We start from the raw sequence: 15505 nt of genomic DNA on the forward strand, positions 1-15505 counted from the left end.
ACTATTTATTCAGCACGCAAACTGAGTGACTACTTATGTGAACCACAATCCTGGGCACTTGTGGGATCATGGGTGGGGAGGGGGGGCATGGTGCATAAGGGAAGCTGGAGAAGAGCAGGGAGAAGATACAATGATAGACAAGCAAGACTTCAGGCCTGCCTTTCAAGATCTCCCAATCTTGTAGATGACACTGTTGATAGCATCTTTTGCAAATTGCACATTTAAAAAAATCAATTGAGCGTTTACCTTCGAGAACACAAACCCCACTTACAAAAATCAGCATTGCAGGTAGTTTTTCATGTGTAAGTGAATTCACCGGGTACCGACACTGGGGGCAATGCCTTCCTTCTCACTATGACAGGAGTTTGACCCATGTACATAGTTGTCACATACCAAAACAAGGCTATGACGTTTCTAAAAGGAGGTTCTATGTGGATGCAATATTAATCATTCATTGTGCAACAAATCACCCCAAATATTTTGCTTAAAAAAAAAAAGCTATCTCACATAGTTTCTATAGGTCAGGAATCTGGTAGCACTTTTGAGAAGTTCTAGCTCAGGGTCTTTCCTGAGATTGCAATACAAGTCAAACTCAGAGCATAGTCATCTGAAGATTTGACTGGGGCAGTCCTCATGTCTAAGATCACTCATGTGACTGTGACTGACTAGGAAGCCTCAGTTCCTCATCACATTGGCCTCTCCACCGGATTGCTCAAGCGTCCTCACAACATGGCCGCCGGCTTCCACCAGAGTGAAGGACCCAGGACAGAGCCACCAAGAAGCCATTCTGCCTGTCATGACTGAGTCATACACCACCATTTCCACCATGTGCTATTTATTAGAGGTCAGTCACCAAGTCTAGCCCACACTGGAGGGGAGAGAAAGGAGGCTCTGCCTTTTGGAAGGAGGAGTATTGGAGATTTTGTAACACTTTAAAATTACTACGCTTGTCATCGTGGGTAAACATAAAATCTGCTGGGATAAGATCTGTGAGAAAAGATTTATTTACCATGTTTGTCCTACTATCAGGAAACAAGATTGGGAAGATCTTATTAAAGTCAACATTTAATGAATATTAGTTATTGAACATATTAGACATGTAAATACATGTCTGTATACATGTGTGTATATGTATAATTTTTGCTCTGGGAACAAGGAACCATGGTAGGTGCTAAAAGGGATGAAAATTAGACATGTCTCAGCCTCGCCACCCATACCTAGGGTAGGAGATAAAATGAGGATATGAATAACTCTGGGGATACTATATTGGTACATCATGATCTTTGGGGTCAGACAAACATTATCTCCTGTCTGTGTGTTCTGCCACTATCTGGAAGAGTTGGACAACATAGACCGTTTTATATAATAAAGATCTAGTATTTGTATCAGTCAGTATGGGCTACCTTCTGCTGCAGTAAAAAAACAATTCTGAAATTATAACAAAAATGTATTTCTGTGAGAGTTGGCTGTGGGTTCTGTCCCACGCTCTCTTCATTCTAAGACCCAGGCTGATGGAGCAGGCACCATCTGAAATGTTGATAGTCACCATGGCAGAAGGAGAGAGAAAGTACCTCTTTCTACTAAGGGACTGACTCTTTTCAAAAATTACACCTGGAAGTGACCCATGACCTTGGTTCACCTTTTCATTGACCACAGAAAGCCATATGAGTATGTACGGTAACTTCCAAGTGGCTTCCAAATGGCTAAGGAAGAGCAGGAAAACCTCTGTAAGAAAAGAAACAACTTGTAACATACTTTGACATATACTCATTCTAACGTCTTAAAATACAGCAGTATCTAACAAAGCTAACAGCATATGCCAGTGAATAATTTGGCTTTATCAAGGTAACTGCAAAATGGACAAACATCTCTTCCCTTGTCTTGTGAAAGTCATTTTGGTTATTTGCACTTTGGTTTGTCCTGTACGCACAGAACCTCTGAAAAGGGAAAGATTCGTTTAGGCAATGAAGTAGGAAAAGAGTATATTTAACTTCATATATTAGCGATGTAGCCCAACTTCTCTTCTTCCTCAAAGGGAAACTTTGTTCACAATTGAAGAGGGATGGTGTTTTCTCAAAACTGAATTTTCCTTTTCCCTCCCTCCTCCATCAGGATTTGGTGCCATTTGCAGAGTTCTGACACTAGATTGTCCCGAAAACATTTGTGGTGCATGAGAAAGAAAAGCCCTCTTTATGCTCGGACCCCGTATATTTACAGAGACCCTGGAGAGAGTGTACTACGTGTTTGGATGAACCTGACCCTGGGATTGGCCAGTGAGAACTAGATGGTTCTCAGCCACCTCCTCCTCCTCCAGCTCCAGCTCCCCCATCACCTCCTGCCCCTGCATCATAGTGAGGCAGCCACTACACTGCTAGTTAGGGATTCATCAACAAATGCATAATAATGCAGATATGATTTCACATTATGGTGGCATTTGCCAACGTAAAAATTATTATAACTTCACTATAAATTGTTCTGTAAATTTTACAAAATATGCAAAAACTGACATTTCAAGAGCTGAGATAATTTAGATTTATTAAAAAGTTGAGGCCCTTGAGATTCAGCAAAAGAGAGTTTTTTTTTATCTAGCTTTTAGTTGTGTGGGTCTTGTTTTTGTTTTGTTTTTCAGCCCCTTGTTTATAATTCATGGGTCAAAACTGGCCACATCTGGGCTTTGACCACTTAATCCATTTTTACCCATAAATTTCTCCTGTGTCTCAGGCAGCAGATATAACTTCTCTGAATCCCAAATTTCTTATCAGAGCATGCGGCAATCATGGTCTGCTTCAAAAAGCTGACGCAAAAGCATCTGATACCTAGAAAACATTCTAAAATGTTTCTTTGACCTAGACTGGTCCCGCTGTCTTTACAGAGCACCATTCTTAAGGACACCTCTGTCATCACTCTGCCCTCTTCACACCCACCCCCAATACACACACCTACATATCTGCATGCATGTGTACACACACATACACATACACACACGCATCTTCAATGTCACAGTCATGTTGCACATCACCAAGGCCATGCTCTCTCCCAATAGAACCTTCATCAAAATCATGCTTCTCACCTGAGACACTTAGAAAACTGCTCTTCTAAAGTTGCCCCTCTTGTCTGTCACCTGCAGATAATACACCTTTTACATGAGAGATGCCATTGCAGAGCCCAGATAACCAGAGTGTGTTTGCTAGCCCTTGAGGCAGCACGGCCCTGGCATGCGAGCGCAGTGCATGAGTTTGTTATGCGTCCCTTCGAAAGAGACAGCGTGGAGCGTTACTCCAGCCCCATCCCCACAACTAGAAAGCCCTATGGAATTACAAGAGAAATCTTTATCAGAAATCAAACTCTTTTCTAAGACCTCCCCCACTTTCTCCTCAACTCTCCGTTCCCCCATGGTCTGAAATAAAGCTTGGAGACCAGTTTAGATTTTAAATCTCAGCTTCAATGGAGCAAAACCTGACCTCAGCATTCCTCTCACACCAGTTGTCCTGGGTTTAATTAACGCCGCCCCTGTATGTTTAGGCAATTACTGTTGTAACATACGGGGGGGTGGGGGGGGTTGCTGTATGCAGGGCCTCAGTCAGGGCATGATGCAGTGTTTGGCCTCCACAGCTCATACAAAGCTTGTCACCCAGCGGGAAGCACCCATGCCACCGTCTCTAATGTGCACACTAAGTGTTTTACTATGCAATGCTACATACTGAAAACAGTAATTCCTAATGATGCCTGAATTACTCTTCTATCGTTAGGTGGCTCCTTCCTCATGGGGTCAGGGTAGCCAGCACCCTAGCCCTAAAACCTATTTCACTTCTGCAGGAACTTTCATTTTTTCCTCAGCTACTGCAAACACAATCTTGCTGAACGGAGCTGAATTTTTAAGGCTGAGTTTGTGCTGTGGATTCTGATGGCTTCACGTTAGTTCAAGTCTCTGAGGACCAGTGCCAATAAATGTGAAAGGGACAACAGTAGATTGGCATACTTTTCCATTTCCACCAGGATGAAAAACTGCTATAAATTAAGTCTAACCTTAAATGTATAATCTGTCCTTGGGAAGGAGAGAGAGAGAGAGAGAGAAAAAAAAAAAAAAGGATATAGCATCTTCAAGCTCTCGGCATCCCTTACGAGAAAAAATTGGTTCTAAGGGTCTCTGATCTTGTGTTTTAGTAAAATAGAACTGCACGGCTGACTGACAGTTCTGATCTAAAGCATTTACGTTTAAGTTTTGATCTCTCTGCTTTTGATTAAAACTAATGAGCTCATTTAATTCAAAATGGGAATCTCTGATAAGAGAAATAAGGTTGATGTGATTGGATTAGAGGGGCAAATTAAACTCTTAGAGCAGAAGTTTGTGCTTATATAGTGTATTAAAAAGCTGTTGGCGTATTATGGCGTGTTAGATGATGAGAAAAATTTCATAGTAATTCATATTTAATCAGAAGAAATGAAAGTACTAAATATAACATGGCTCTGCTTTTCCCTCGAGTGATAAAAAGCTGTACATTTAAAATGACATCAGATCCATGCTCTCTAAAACAAAAAAAAAAAAAAGAGAAAATCTTAAGAGAGACACATAAGAAAGGGACACTTGTCAGTGGTTCCCTCACCCCAGAATAGAAGTGCCACCAACATTGGAAAATATAGTCCTATTTAGCCAGCAGTGATACAAGGAAAGCCACAGACCCAACAGCGAGGTTTCTGTTATTACAATAGCTCCTGTTCTTTCATCTGAGTATCACATTTCATATATTTTTTTAAAGGCATTTCTTTCCCTTAGAAATACATGGAATGTACTTCTTAAAGTTCCAAATCTTGTTTTGCCTGTTTGTCTTTGTGTTTTAATAACTGTTTTCACGTATGTTAATTCTTAAATGTCCCTTTATGACGCATATTTCTCTACCCTCCCCCCAGAAAAAGTTAGCGTTAGTGGAAAGCTTCTCAAAAGAAATCCTGTTTACTGATGGATATACACACACACACACACACACACACACACACATATTGGATGGATATATGGATATATATATGGATATATATATATGGATATATATATGGATATATATATATGGATATATATATATGGATATATATATGGATATATATATATATATATATATATATATATATATACACACACACACATTTTTTTTTTATTTTAGACTCCAAAAACAAATTTAAAACTTTAAAGTACTATTTTAGAAGAGTCAACTTTGACAGCACTGATTAGGCCAAAAAATGCCCAAATTAATTTTTTTTTTTTGCAGGAAAACACTTAAACTTATAAAATACTTTAGAAAATAGATTTATGTTGCCTCGTGGCCTGTTTGCATACGGGTGTTTTTAGATCAACAAGACTGCAAACTACCAGTTTAAGTTTCAGAAGTAAAGAAGTATTCCACTTAGTCTAAAAATGTATAAAGGGAAAGAGCAACTGTCTTGCTTCAGGGAGGAGACTATTCTTTGTTAATATCCTGTTCAGATTAGGGCAGGGAGCAAGCTGCCATTAGTGACAAGAAAGGACAATTGATGGTGGTGGTGGTCTTTACTTGTCTCTGCCTATACATTCCATTCTAAGCCCTCTATCGTAAGTCAGTTGAGAAAACTTTATGCTTTCTTATTCCCCACAATGAAGAAAACTGACTCAGGAGGGCAAGGACACCGGCCAGGAGATGGTTTCTTGCTTCTCAGAGCTGCCCAGTGGGCAAATGTTACGAGAAGGGATTCACAGGGAAAACAAAGAGCAAGTTATCCTTACTCTTCATCAGAAGCCTCTCTGCCGCAGTCTTGGTTGATTCCCTAAATCTATAGTGTCCTCCATGTTCGTGACTATTCTCTCCATGTGCACAGGCCAGGTGGCAAGGTAGGCTTCCATTACTTCATACTTTAGGCCCTACTTAGGGAGTTAAAAGGTCTGAAAAGCTCCTGCTGGAAACTGGAACAGAGTTACTTTGGATTCATTAATTTTTCTTTTTTATTTTCTGCAAAGTAAACATTTTCTAAATGAAGTAAGTGGATTACCATGCTCTTAGCACCTGTCACTTATGTTTAGTGAACCCAAGGATTGCACCTGAGCAGTAGCTGTGAGGGGCTGTGTAGACATCTAAATCATGTGTGTATATATTTTTGTATTCTTCAGTGGAGTCAACCAGCCCCAGTCTGCTAACCACTGACAACACCCTTGAACGTTCCTTTTTCATCCGAATGAAATCTACTCTGACCAAACGTGGCGTGCACATCAAATCGTCAGGATATAAGGTAAGCTGGGCTTGGGCAAGGGAAATATTTCTGTCTCAGGTCAATCCTAGGTCACTTGCATGGAGTTTCCCAGCTGCTTTGGGACCACATAATTAACGCCTATGATCTTGAGCAGCCCGTAGGATTCTTAGTGGTTTTCCCGTCTCAAGGTAGGGGCTTCATTACATGATTCGTTCTCACTTCAGACATTGCCGAGGCACTAAATGCCTCAATATGGTGTCTTTTCCTGAAACACTTGTTAATAATGCACCAGGGTCTTCAGCACTCGCTAGAAATTCACTTTGATGGAGAAAGTGAACCAAATTCATAGCAGTCCTTAAGGTGAGTGTTCTAGAATGACTAGAGGAATTCCACTTCTCTCTTCAAATTCCCCCTTTCTCTTTCGGTAAAGACTATCCATTTTAATAATATCTTGGCTGCCCAGACTCATACGTGTAAAAAAGAAAATCAGGTTAGGCATCAGGACTCTTCATTGTAATTACACTTACTCCACATCGGTCATACCTTGGCAGACACAGGACGCTCAACATACAGAGTACATGTTCCCCACAACAGCAAGGACCAAGTCTGGAGTCATAATCTACATTATCGTCCTTTTAAGGGTAAGAATATAAAGCCTCCTAATCTTGGGAAATTCCAACACTTGAGTTACCATAGCAACATAAATTAAGACCTATGAAATTTATGACACGCCTTTGGCAACCTGAATCTTATCAATTTTACCATACACCAACCCGTCTCTCAAACAACATTTACCGTATATGGGAGGACCAACAGCAACAGAATGGACTGTAGATGTGGCCGGCATGACCTTTTCCAATTTAGGGTTGAGAGTTTCTGACAACTCAGTTCTTTAGGGTGACCGTAGCATTGTCAGAGATGGTAATAGTCATTAAGTCGTTGGGCTTAAAAACCGTATACAAGTCACCAGAAACCAGCAGCTGCATGAAAGTCAGAACCAGGTACTCTTTCTGACATGAATTCTTCAGAGACAAAGAGGAAGGAGGTGGGGAAGCAGGCGTTTCCATGAACGACCTTTAGCTGAGCTGGCCTACCGTCGGAAAGGCACAGGTGGAACGTACCCTTAACCTTTAACAGGGTTTGAAGCGAAGGAGAGGCTCAGGGCGGCTCTGCCTACAGGCGCTTTACCCTTCAGAGGCCTGTTACAAAGGGATACCGTGGAGGGAAAAATCCAGTATCTATCCTCGGGACTATTTTTATTTTTCCTGCCTTACTGAACACAATACATTTATTCGTTATTAAAGCATTAGCAAGTTTGAAATTTCTACAAGCAAACTACAGGTGTAGCGCTTAGTGTCATTTTAATGCTAGAAAGATCCATTCTAGTTTTAGGAGCTGTAAGGCTTCCTTTCACCTGTTTTCTGTCTTTCAGCTTTTAGTTTGTCACTTTTAGTTGTTTTTACTGGTTTGTAGGGGGCATGTCCCAGGAAAGAGGAAGGGTAGGACAGGTAAAGTGTAGTTAGAAAATGTAATATGGAGTATATTTCAGTGTCATTAGAAAATTTAATTTTTTGAATGATAAAAAATGACTGCTTTCACGTGACCAACTAGAGATCATAAAGCCTTGCAAAATTTGGAATCTACAAAAAAGTGGGCTGTGCAAGTGGAGAAATGCTTTGTATTTCAGTCCAGGCAAGAGACCAGATAGCTTGCATTCTTTTTGTTTTGCCATTTGGTCAGCTCAGTAAAGCAGTTTTTGCTGCATGACCTGAAATTGTACAGGCTCATTTCTTAAATATTAATAGAGCATTCAACAAATTTTTATTGAGTTACCAGTCTGGAGCCTGTTCTAGATCCTGTAATCCAGCATTAAACAGTAAAAAGTCCCTGCTTTCATGGTACTTAGATTCTAACAGCGGGAGACAGACAATAACAACAAATAATGAAGGTGATTTCAGATTTCAGCAAAAAAGTCCAAACGAACAGTAACTACTGCTTACGCATATTACAATATGCTCGGCATGATGCAGCGTCTATGCAACTCACAACTATCCTAGAAGAAGGTATTTTTATTGCTCCCACTCTACAGGTAAAGAAAATAAGGCTAGAGAGTAATCAGCATACCCAACTTCACACATCAGAGGGACAGGGCTGGGCTTTGAACTCTGTGAGTCTGGCTCCACGCCCTATGCACTGAACCACTAGGCTAACTATTTTGCTGAGAGTAAAGCAAAGGTGGTGAGTGTGGCTGGTGGGGACCACTTTGGATACGAGAGTCGTGGAACATCCAGCTGAGGAGGTGACTGTCACCTATGAGTGGTAAGTGAGAGCAGGACCACTATGGAAACAGAACAACAGTGTTTCCTAAGCTCCTTGGGTTTAGGATTAAAGACACCTTGCTATAAGAAGGCACCTTCAAGAAACAAAATATGAAAAGGGACAACCATGAACATCCAGGACTGGAAAAGAGAAGTTATTCTGGCTTCCATCAAACCCTGTAGTGTTAAAGTGATCATACTCCTCTGACATACCCTGTCAGTCCGTCTTTCTCAAGACTTCACGAAAGTCTCCATCCAGTACCATACCCCCTGCCCAGGAGTGCTAATGTGAGAGTTGATTCATCCCGTCTTCCCCCAATAGGATGAACCATTCAACAGATCCAGCCCTACCCCTCCTCCTCCACGATGCCCTTGCCTCGTTAATTAACCTTGTCTGCAAGTTAGCAGAAGAGCTGATGAGAAGCCATGACATGACACACAGCTGAATAACATCCCTATTTATCTGTTCATTCTCAGTAAATAAATCTAACAGCTTATAAAACATTCAAATAAAACTGGTAATCACCCCAGCACCACACAATAAGCACAAATAAAAAGAAGCAGTGATGATAATTTCACCATACTCCCAATATTCCTCTTAATTTATTACCATTGTTTGCTCCTTTCTTTTCCCATAAAGCTCCAAGATGTTAAGCCATGCCCAGTGCAGGTCATTATACTTCTCTCCAGTTTTCCTGCGACCTTGGCACATGCAACTTTTCTGCCTTAGTCCATCATCTTACCTGCCACGCTTTCTTTAGTGTTGTTATTATTACTGGCAGTAATAATAGCAGCAAAGATAACACTTGCTAAACATGGACTCTGCCACGAGTACTTTGCCAAACACCTCGTATCTTATCCAATCCGTACAGCATTTAAAACCTTCCTCGGGGCGCCTGGGTGGCGCAGTCGGTTAAGCATCCGACTTCAGCCAGGTCACGATCTCGCGGTCCGTGAGTTCGAGCCCAGCGTCAGGCTCTGGGCTGATGGCTCAGAGCCTGGAGCCTGTTTCCGATTCTGTGTCTCCCTCTCTCTCTGCCCCTCCCCCGTTCATGCTCTGTCTCTCTCTGTCCCAAAAATAAATAAACGTTGAAAAAAAAAATTAAAAAAAAAAAAAACCTTCCTCTGTGCCAGGCATTGTTCAAACTTCACATTCTATCATTATGCCCATTGTGCAGGTGGTGAAACTGAGGCTTTTATAGGCTCAGTATTGGCCCATGTTGGCATAGATCTTAAGTAGTTACTGAGGAGCCAGGATTGGCCAGGCAGTGAGGCTCCAGAGCCTGCCCTCTCCACCCTCGGTGTCACTGCTTAACAGATCAAGTCCACAGAAAAGCTCAGCATGAGCTAGACCTCAACATATGGAAAATTCTTCTGCATTTTGAAAAGAAAAACCTCTTGGCCTGATTAAGACCTTCTCTTTGTGGCTCCGCATATCCGACAGCACTCCTTGATGGAGATTCACAGAGACTTACCTTCCTTCCCAGGGATTTTAACACCCACCCAGGTACCCATAACCAAGAATTCTAGCCAAAGAAGAGCCACTCTGAGTCTGCGAATTCCAGGCATCAAGTGTGATATAGGTCACTGTTGCTTCTGCTCCCTGGGCCTCAGGAAAGTTGCCCTCATGCCAATGAAGTTTCCCAGCCTCGAGCTGACATTTAGTTGTCTCTGTCCTCATTTGCTTTGAAATCCACTGTAGCACGTTATCTGGACCAGCCACTTTTTATGCCTCAGGGGCTCCTTGTTGTGTAGGCCCCATTGTTGGCCACATATCTTAGCATAACACAGCTCTCCTTTAAATTGCACTGCGTCAATATTCTGCCTTCTAGATTAGGTCTATGTCTGGGGGAACTTACTAGGTATAGCACAGGGGGTAAAAGGAGATATATAATCAGGGAAATTAGAGAAGTAAAGACTAATTGGGTCGCCTCCTTAGCTCCTGTCTTTGGAGAATAGTTTCCGTTAGCATGGGACTGTCAGTTTTCTAATCTACTCTTAAATGCCCACCAGCACCACTGTCATTTCTGGAGTTTTTATCCACACACATTATGATGTCCTAACTCTAATGGCACAGCAGAGCATCCTGGGCTGGGAAACAGAGACAAAGGGAGAGAATCTCTGTCATGTTTACATAATGCTGAGAATGTCGCTCAATTCACCGCACAGGTGAAAATCCTCAAATGCTGAGGGTTCCTGCTATGACATATATGAACAGATTACTAAGGGAGGAGAAGGGAAGTCCAGATTTTTAAAAAAATTAATTTAAAAATAAATAAAAATAAAAACAGCCCCTATCTGGGATGATTTGGGTATGGATTTGCCCGTAGCTAAGTGTCCAACTAAATGATTTCTGTAACCTATCCCGTCACCTTATAATATAGAGTCAGAAACCACAAGTAATAGAGAAAACAATTTGTAGGTTCACTAGTTTATAAGGATTGCCGATATACCTCAGCTCTAAGAGTACCTGTATCCAGACGTGAAGTAACAAAAGCAAAAAAAAAAATGAGAGGATGCTAATTAGCTAAAGAAAACTCTTTGCCTTCTCTAAGCACGGAGCTGCCTTTTAAATTAGAACTTGTTCATTTGTTGCAATTCATGGTTGTATCTGTTCTGTGAGAAAAGACACTTCCCTGATTTTACCAGTAATTTGTTTTATTCGGGGTGTCATAAATCCTTTTAATGTTTTGATTACATCTGTAGAGCCTCTCCCAAGGTAAATTCATTTTGCATCAGTAAGTTCTTGAATCCCTGAGGTGAATCCAGTGATCTCAGGTTACAAAGCCTTATTTAATATGAGGACATCTTTGGTTCTTATTAAAAAAACAAATTAGTGCACCTCCCAGAACATATTTCACCAAAATTACAATAGTTCTTTCCTTCCTCCTCATTTTTCCTTCCCTTTTATTCATTTAGTGTTAATATATATTGAAGTCCTGTTCCAAAAAACATCAACTCCTAGAGTGACAAAATACAAAACCAAAATTTAAAAAAAAGAAATTTTTTTAAGTTTATTGATTTTGAGAGAAGGGGTGAGAGAGAGAGAGAGAGAGAGAGAGAGAGAGAGAGAGAGAGCAGGGGAGGGGCAGAGAGAGGGAGAGAGAATCCCAAGCAGGCTCCACACTGTCAGCACAGAGCCATATATGGGGCTTGAACCCACCAACTGTGAGATCATGACCTGAGCCAAAACCAAGAGTCAGACGCTTAACTAACTGAGCCATCCAGGTGCTCCCAAAACCAAGTTTTTTTGCACTTTGATCCCCTTATACAGATAATCTTCTGAAAAAGTATTTCTTAGAAAATATTTTTTAATAAAAATTAGACCTAATATTTAAAAATTATGTCTAGGGGCGCCTGGGTGGCGCAGTCGGTTAAGCGTCCGACTTCAGCCAGGTCACGATCTCGCGGTCCGTGAGTTCGAGCCCCGCGTCAGGCTCTGGGCTGATGGCTCAGAGCCTGGAGCCTGTTTCCGATTCTGTGTCTCCCTCTCTCTCTGCCCCTCCCCCGTTCATGCTCTGTCTCTCTCTGTCCCAAAAATAAATAAACGTTGAAAAAATAAATAAATAAATAATAAAAATAAAAATTATGTCTATAGTTAAGAGTTATTTTCAGTGGTAAATGGTCCTCCTTTTCTTCCTATTCACTTAGGTGGGCAAGTTACATCACTAGGATTTCAATGTCAAAATCACAGCTAGGTAAATTTTAAAGTTGAAGGATTTTCATATGCATATGGATTTTTCATATTCTTAACGGAATGTGTATATCGAGAACTCTCAAGACGATAGCAAACTAGAAGGAAATTATTACTTACAGTTCCAATCATCTGGAATTTTAGTGCTTGGTTTGCTTTGCTAATAAAGTCCACAGTAACTAAGATATCGATCTCTCTCCCTCTTGATCATCCACCACTTTAATGTGCCGCCAAAACTGGTTGACTCCACCTATCTCTATTTCCAATCTTCTAGCTCAATGCCTTTTTCTGGATCTGTTGTAAGAAATTCCCAAATTACCTCCCAAAAAGTTTTGCTTCTCCATTCCATTCTGCACCCTGCTCCCTGGAATATCTTCCCAAAGCCTCCATCATGTTTCTTTCTCCTAAATCATCACTGGTTCATAGGATCAACATATTCAAGAATCTGATACCAGCTTACATTTTCTACTGCCATCTCCACCATTATTAGTCTTTTTTTTTTTTTTTTTTTTTGGAGAGAGATGAAGTACTAGTGGGGGAGGGGCAGAGAGAGAGGGAGACACAGTAGGCTCCAGGCTCCAAACTGTCAGCACAGAAGCCAACATGGGGCTCAAACCCACGAACCGTGAGATCATGACCTGAGCCAAAGTCGGACACTTAACCTACTGAGCCACCCAGCTGCCCCTCCTTCATTCTTTCCTGGAACTGTTACTACTGATGCTCTGGTAAAATCTGTCAAGTCATCTTTCCTGAAATATACTTTAAATATTCACACTGCTATGCTTTTGGCCATGCTTTTTTCTTTTCTTAAGATGCCTTTCTGCTACACATGCATCTGGAAAATTCTTACACAACCAATATGGCATCCCTGAGATATTTTTTTTTTCATCTCCTTTGATGCCCCTATTTCCTTTTCCTCTGTGCTACAACAGCTTTAGGATTTCAGCTCTCTGTGCCTCAGTTTTCTCACCTGTAAATACTAATATATAACCTGAAGAAGTTTCCTACGGGTTAAGAGAGGTAACACATGCCCAGTTAAGCATCTTCTCTCCTTTTTGTGAAGTATTATCTATAATTTCATATGAACTTCACAATAATTCTTTTAGGTAATTATGTCTATTTTCCTAACTTGAAAATAGGTTAAAATGAGACACAGAAATATGAATTGACTTGTCTAGGGTCACATAAGTGGTAAATAACAAAACAGAAATATCCAGATCTTCAGATTTCAAATGCCTTCTTCTTTCCAATATACTGCATTGGATACTGGGTGATTTCTTATTCTACTTTCTCCCCTCAGCACAGTATGCTGCTTGTAGTTGCCACTCAGTAAATGTTAGTTGAATTAAATTGCATGTTCTCTTTTTTTTCCCCCTGTGGTAACAATGAAAATGTTGACAGTACTGAGACGTATAACATACTACTAGAGCCCCTGCTAGTTAACGTCAGTGTCTTTTAGATGTGACCATTGGAATAGCTATGACCCAAATTGACTATACCATGATCTGTCTCACATGCCTTTATCTTGCCTGCCAGGATCTTGTTCTTCTTTACCAGTGCCTTGCTAAAATCAGATTGTACCACATCCACAACATTCCCTTGAGCCGTCAGTGAGAGATTCCTTTCAGAAAACAAAAAATCAAGTTATCTTTTGACGTCACGTATTCATCATGATTTCATATTGGCATTTGGTGATTTACAATTTTCTTTCCATTAAATCATCTTTAAAGGATATTTTTCCGGATATTAATACTTTGAGACTCTTTCTGAAAATTAGAACAATACTTGCTGATACCCTGCCTTCCAGTAAACCCCATAATTTCTCACAAAGATTGCTAAAGATAAGAGAAATGTTATTACAAGGAGTTGGTTCTTTCTTTGCCCAAGTGGGTGACTGTATGCAATAAGTTTTAAAACATTTTTATATATGTATTTTTAAAGTTTATTCACTTATTTCAAGAGGGCGAGCAGGAGAGGGGGAGAGAGAGAGAGAGAGAGAGAGAGAGGATCCCAAGTCTCCATACACAGAGAGAACCCAGAGCCCAACATGGGGCTTGAACTCACAAATCATGAGCTCACAACCTGAGCCAAAACTAAGAGTCCAATGCTTAACTGACTGAGCCACCCAGGCACTCCATATGCAGTGAGTTTTAACTGTAGCAGGAAAAGTATAGCTTAGAGGTATGCCTAGCACTTATTTAAGGGGCAGTGTGATAGTAGTCCTTCCCTGGAGATTTCTAAGAGCACACGCTAAACTTATCAGTTAGGGGTCTCTCTGCCTCCTAGTCAGTTGTGGACAGACTAGGTGCTACCTGGATGCTTTTCCCCATCTGAGATTCAGAGATGTTCCAAATGTCCAGACATATCAGTACTTCTCCTGAAGCCTTTGCTTCGGCTTTGTGTTGTCTTGAAATGATGACTACAGTATTCCAAACTGCACAAAATGTAACTGTCTTGTCAAATCGATAGATGAATTTTCAGAGACACCAAAAATTCTGTCAGCCCATTCAGGCTTTCTAAGACTATGCATTCATTGCCTTTCAATCAACCCAGACACCCAGAATAAATTGAAGGAGAAAAAAAATTTCCAGGGTAGAACTTACAGGCAGAGGTTATCCTGATGAAAAATGCAAATAGAATAGAGAACCAATAACATCAAATTGTTTAAATCCTATTATCTCTTTTTACTCCCTGCTCACCTCCCCACAATTGTCCATTACAGTGTGGTTCCTGGTGTCATTTTAAATACAACTGACATTGTTTCTGATCTTAAAGAATTTATTTCCCGTTACCAAGGCATGACAGTAGTTCTAGCTTGGGATGTGTCCTTTCTGCTGGGACTAATCAGCTCACTATTTTACCAACCAGAGGCATAATCACTAGCCATTCTGTGAAGTGTCTGTAAATTCTGCGTATGTCAATAACTGCAGTCCGAGTATGTTGCTAACTTATAGGTACTTCATTTTTCATCAGAGAGATTTTCAAAAGAAGCTAGAAATACGAGCATCCCATTTGACTAATGCTGGATCTTTTCAGGTTGGCTTTCTGAGCCTTTGGTAGCTGAGAATAATGAAAGTCGTGATCGTTTTGAAAATGACATCTTTGATACAAAAATTAACAACTCTGTATGTAATCTCTTTAATGCCCTTCAGAATTACCATCAATGTCTCTGTAAATATAGTCTTAATCTGACAGTTCTTTAAATATAATCTATTGTGAGAGTTTTACCCAATAAATAAGTTTTAAAAGCAAAGTTTACAGTCTTGAAGAAATAAAAAGG

The 15505-nt window shown here is 40.6% G+C and overlaps 1 protein-coding gene and 1 long non-coding RNA gene across 13 annotated transcripts in view; one reads left to right on the forward strand and one right to left on the reverse strand.

Moving 5' to 3' along the window:
* NPAS3 (neuronal PAS domain protein 3) overlaps window positions 1-15505 on the forward strand; it is an 858964-nt gene that overhangs the window by 784009 nt on the left and 59450 nt on the right. For all 8 annotated transcript variants that reach the window (XM_045059780.1, XM_045059781.1, XM_045059782.1 and 5 more), the window contains one exon: window positions 6134-6252. In XM_045059780.1, the coding sequence (XP_044915715.1) occupies window positions 6134-6252 (119 nt within the window). The remainder of the gene's footprint in view (window positions 1-6133; window positions 6253-15505) is intronic.
* Window positions 1-15505, reverse strand: part of LOC123386043 — a 217736-nt gene that overhangs the window by 72513 nt on the left and 129718 nt on the right. The gene's annotated exons all lie outside the window — the stretch shown is intronic.

This window comes from Felis catus, chromosome B3 (assembly GCF_018350175.1).
Source record: "Felis catus isolate Fca126 chromosome B3, F.catus_Fca126_mat1.0, whole genome shotgun sequence".
Classification (NCBI taxonomy): Eukaryota; Metazoa; Chordata; class Mammalia; order Carnivora; family Felidae; genus Felis; species Felis catus.